At 69.5% G+C, this 4317-nt stretch overlaps 1 protein-coding gene across 1 annotated transcript in view; it reads left to right on the top strand.

Annotated features, from left to right (window-relative positions):
• CHLNCDRAFT_141905 (hypothetical protein) overlaps positions 1–4317 on the top strand; it is a gene marked incomplete at both ends in the record, with an annotated part of 9918 nt that overhangs the window by 1829 nt on the left and 3772 nt on the right. Inside the window, 12 exons of the mRNA XM_005850180.1 lie at positions 216–300; positions 671–732; positions 929–1040; positions 1355–1510; positions 1671–1964; positions 2155–2240; positions 2388–2463; positions 2670–2847; positions 3114–3181; positions 3429–3540; positions 3834–3898; positions 4120–4181. Of these exons, the coding sequence (XP_005850242.1) occupies positions 216–300; positions 671–732; positions 929–1040; positions 1355–1510; positions 1671–1964; positions 2155–2240; positions 2388–2463; positions 2670–2847; positions 3114–3181; positions 3429–3540; positions 3834–3898; positions 4120–4181 (1356 nt within the window). The remainder of the gene's footprint in view (positions 1–215; positions 301–670; positions 733–928; positions 1041–1354; positions 1511–1670; positions 1965–2154; positions 2241–2387; positions 2464–2669; positions 2848–3113; positions 3182–3428; positions 3541–3833; positions 3899–4119; positions 4182–4317) is intronic.

Raw genomic sequence — 4317 nt, 5'->3', positions numbered from 1 at the left:
TGGTTTGGGATGTGTGGTGTACGGCGTGTGGGAGGGTGGATGTGGGCAGCGTTGGGCGCCGCAAGGGCTGGGCTGGGGTGGAGGCGCAGCGCGCACAGCCGTTCCAACCCGCAGGGGCGGCGCCGTGCCCGCCCCAAGCACGCCAACCGTGCAACACACTATCGTACACACACACGCAACCGCCTCCCACCCGTCCCACCCACCCCCTCTTGCAGGGCGCGAAGCACTTCAAGGACATCCAGTACAGCCAGGGCGTGAGCTACGGAGAGATGTTCCTGCAGAGCGAGTACGAGATGAGCGGTGGGTGTACTGCCTGGGTGTAGTGGGCTGGCAGAGCGCAGCTGGCTGGGTGGAGCTGCCTTGGTGTACCTGCCTGGGTGTACCTGCCTGGGCGTGGCTGGCTGAATGGGCGGCACAGGGGAGGGTCCGGGGTGGTGCCCAGCTGGGCGCCGCCCTCGCGCCTTGGCATGCGCAGGCGAGGCCGCCGCCGCCGCCGCCGCCGCCTCGCTCGACAGCTGCTGGGCGGCCTGCCTTCCTCTGGTGGCGGCGAGGCGCCCAGCACGGCGTGCCTGCCACTGCGCTGCGCTTGCTCGCCTCTTCCCTTGCCCTCACCCTTCCACCCTGGCCCGGTGTCTTCCACACCTGGCCTCCTCCTGGCTGCCCTCTGCAGTCTATAATCTGGATGAGGCAGATGTGGAGGGGCAGCGCCAGCGGTTTGAGCTGTACGATCAGGTACCGCACCTTACCGCTGCTGGTACTGTCACCACCCGTACTGCCTGCTGGCACTACTCCTGTGCTGCGTGACGTGGCGTGATCAAAGGGCTCTGCCTGCGCGCCGCTTCGGCCGGCAAACGCACACCGCATGCCGCTCCGGCCGGACCCACTGCCGCCACCTGGGCTGCCCCCTGCGCCCGCCCGTGGCGTGCAGGAGGCGCGGCGCATGCTGGCCAAGCGCCTGCCTGTGCCCGCCTACGACCACCTGCTCAAGCTCAGCCACACCTTCAACCTTCTGGATGCGCGGGGGGCGGTGGGCGTGACGGGTGAGACGCCGCTGCATGCGTGGGTGGCAGTGGGCGACTGGCGGTGGGCGTGGCTGGTGGGTGGGCTCCTGCTTGGATGGAACACGGGTGCGGTGGGCGTGACGGGTTGGATGAAGCGCCACGGGGGGGTTGGCTGGCTGGTAGGCCGGCAGGGAGGCAGCCCAGACACCGGCCAGCGCACAGGCCAGGGCATCGTGCCAGCAGGCCCAGCAGGGTCAGCCTCAGCGGTGCCGCGCCTGCCCCGCTGCTGGCCTCCTCACGCTCCTGCCTCTGGCCCCCTCCCCGCCGCCCCGCCTCGCACGCGCAACCTGCAGAGCGCGCCAACTGCTTTGCCACCATGCGGTCGCTGGCAAGGGAGGTCACGGGGCTGTGGCTGGCGCGGCGCGAGGAGCAGGGATACCCGCTGGGCGTGGTACCGCCGCCGGAGGAGCCGCCTGCGCAGGCGGCGGCGCCTGCGGTCGACGTCCCCGGTGCGGGCCTGCTGCCGCCTGCTCTGCTGTCTCCTGCTGCTGGCTGCTCCGCCTCGCGTGGGTGGCTGGCGGCGGGCAGTGGAGTGCACGCTTGGGTGCGTGCTGCCCGCCGCTCATCGCCCCGCCGCCATCCAGCGGCCCTCTCGTGCCGCCTGTGCAGCCACCTTTGTGCTGGAGGTGGGCAGCGAGGAGCTGCCTCCCGACGATGTGGTGTCGGCCCTGCAGCAGCTCAAGGACCGCGTGCCGGCGCTGCTGGACCGCCTGCGCCTAGGCCACGGCGGCGTGACCGTGGAGGGCACGCCGCGCCGCCTGGCGGTGCTGGTGCACGAGCTGGCGGCCCGGCAGAGCAACAGCTCGGAGCGGGTGCGCGGCCCGCCGGCAAAAGTGGCGTACGATGCGGCGGGCACGCCCAGCCCCGCCCTCCTGGGGTTCTGCAAAAAGAACGGCGTGACAGGTGAGCAAAGGGCGCGGCAAGGCTTTGGTGAGGTGCATCCTGACCTGGTGTAGAGCTGCAGCGGCTGGGGCCATGCTGTGGCGACGGGGCGACGGCGCAAGGTGCTTATTGCGGGGGCCTCTCTGCCTGCCCTCTGTCCATCGCATGACACCAGGGTTCATGCACGCGTGTGCCCGCCCCTGCCCTCCAGTGGAGGACTGTTTTGCTGAGGTCGATGGCAAGGGGGTGGAGTATGTGTGGGCGGAGGTGAAGCAAATGGGGCGGCCCGCGGCAGAGGTGAGTGTGCCAGACTGCTGGCCGGCTGGGCGCCGCGCCGTGACTGCAGCAGGGCTCCCGCTCTGGCCGCGCCCGCCTCGCCGTGCCTTGCTACCATCGACTCACTGCCCTCCTTGCTCACGTGCATCCCTCGCTCCGCTGCCGCAGGTGCTCTTGGAGGAGCTCCCAGCTCTGCTGGCCAGCCTGAGCTTCAAGAAGAGCATGCGGTGGCGGTCAGACACAGGTGAGGCTCAGGCGCCTGCTGGGTGGCTGTTCCTGGGTCTGCCTCTGTTTCACTGGGCCAACTGGGCGCCCGCCTGCTTGCCATCCACCAGCTAGCCCAATCGTCCCGCCAGCCAGCCGCCAACCGAGCAGGCTCCCTCCTACCGACCCTTCCCCTGCCGCCCTCCCTTGGCTCGACTCGACCTCCCTGCCGCCTGCGCCGTGCAGCCTACTCGCGGCCGCTGCGGTGGCTGCTGGCGCTCCACGGCGAGGCGGCGGTGCCCTTCACCTATGCCTGCCTGCAGGCCGGTGCCACCACGCGCCTGCTGCGCAACGCCGACCAGCCGGAGCAGCAAGTGGCGTCGGCGGATGCTTACCTGTCAGTCCTGCAGCAGGGGCGCATCAGGTGAGTGTGGGGGATGGGGTGTTGGGGGGTGTGCTCTTTCTGGGTGCGAGATGATGTGAGGGCGTGGGGTGTGGGGCTGGGAAGGGTGACGGCGGCTGGGGCCTCAGCGCCGGCCCCCCAGTAATCACAACACACAATTGGCTTGTTCTCGGTTTGGCTTCTGAGCTGAGGGGACTGCTCGGCTACCTGGGGCGGAGAGCGAGCCGCTGCCGCTCTCAGCCGCGTGACCGCCGCTCCACCTGCCCTGCGCCGGCTGCCCTGTGCAGCCTGGGCTTGGAGGCGCGCAAGGAGAGCATCTGGCAGGCGGTGACGGCGGCGGCGGAGGGCGTGGGGGGTGCGCCCAGGCTGCTGGCCCTGTGCCTGCCCTCCCTCCCTTGACGATTCTGCTGCTACCAGCACCCCCCTTGTCCTCTGCCGCCCCGCCACCCCAACCCGGCGCCGGCCTGGCCTGCCCGCCTGGCGCCGGCCTTGCTAGCAGGGCTTGTGCCAGGCGGCAGCACCGCTGGGCCTCGCGCGCATGCATCGCCTGACGCCCTGCCCCATCCTCCCTGCCCTCCCCTGCCCCGTCCTTTCTTTCCCAGGGGTGGTCCCTGACGGCACGCGGGGAGACCTGCTGGAGGAGGTGGCCAACCTGGTGGAAAGTCCAACGGTGCTGCTGGGCGCCTTTGACGCCGCCTTCCTGGTGCTGCCCAGGTGCGGTGCAGGTGCTGTTGCAGGGTGTGGCGTGCTCGTGCGCCGTGGTATGCTGTCTGTGTGCCGTGATTTGTGGTGGTGTAGGTGATGGCCCTGGTGTGGCTGTGTATGGGTGTGGTGTGCAGGTATATATGCGTGTGTGTGCGCAGTGTGTATAGTGCTATATGCGGGATCCTGTGGCAAACGTCTGTGGTGCACCAGCCTGGCGTGGCCGCCTACCAGCCTCCCCGCCTTCCCAGCTGCCTGCCCGTCTTGACCTTCCTGCCCTGCCTCTGCCCTCCCCCCCCGAGCAGGGAGGTGCTGGTGCTGGTGATGCGCAAGCACCAGCGATACTTTCCAGTCTACAAGCACCAGTCGGGTGGGAAGCCTGGCCTGCCGCAGCCCGCCGCAGCTGCATCAGCCTGCCGCGGCCTGCTGTGCCTGCCTGCCTGCTTCCTCGCCCGCCTGCCCACTCCCCTCGCCTCGCCGCCCGCTTGCCTAGTGCTGCGTGCGCGCACGCCGCACGCTTCCCACGCGCCGCCGCCGTCGTGCACAGCTGAACTCGGCATGCCCTGCTGCGTTCCACCCACTGCCCTGCAGACGAGCTGCTGCCTTACTTTGTGACCGTGGCGAATGGGGAGGTGGACGTTCCTACGGTGCAGGTACGATGATGGTACCTTGCCAGTACCTTGACTGATGGTTCATTACCTTGACAGATGGTACATTACCTTGGCGGTACCTTGACGGTACCTTGGTGGGACCTTCCAGCCCTGTCGCCAGCCAGCGCGGCGCAGCCTT

The sequence above is a fragment of the Chlorella variabilis genome (assembly GCF_000147415.1).
Source record: "Chlorella variabilis unplaced genomic scaffold CHLNCscaffold_4, whole genome shotgun sequence".
Classification (NCBI taxonomy): Eukaryota; Viridiplantae; Chlorophyta; class Trebouxiophyceae; order Chlorellales; family Chlorellaceae; genus Chlorella; species Chlorella variabilis.
This window is presented reverse-complemented; position numbering and strand designations above follow the sequence as displayed.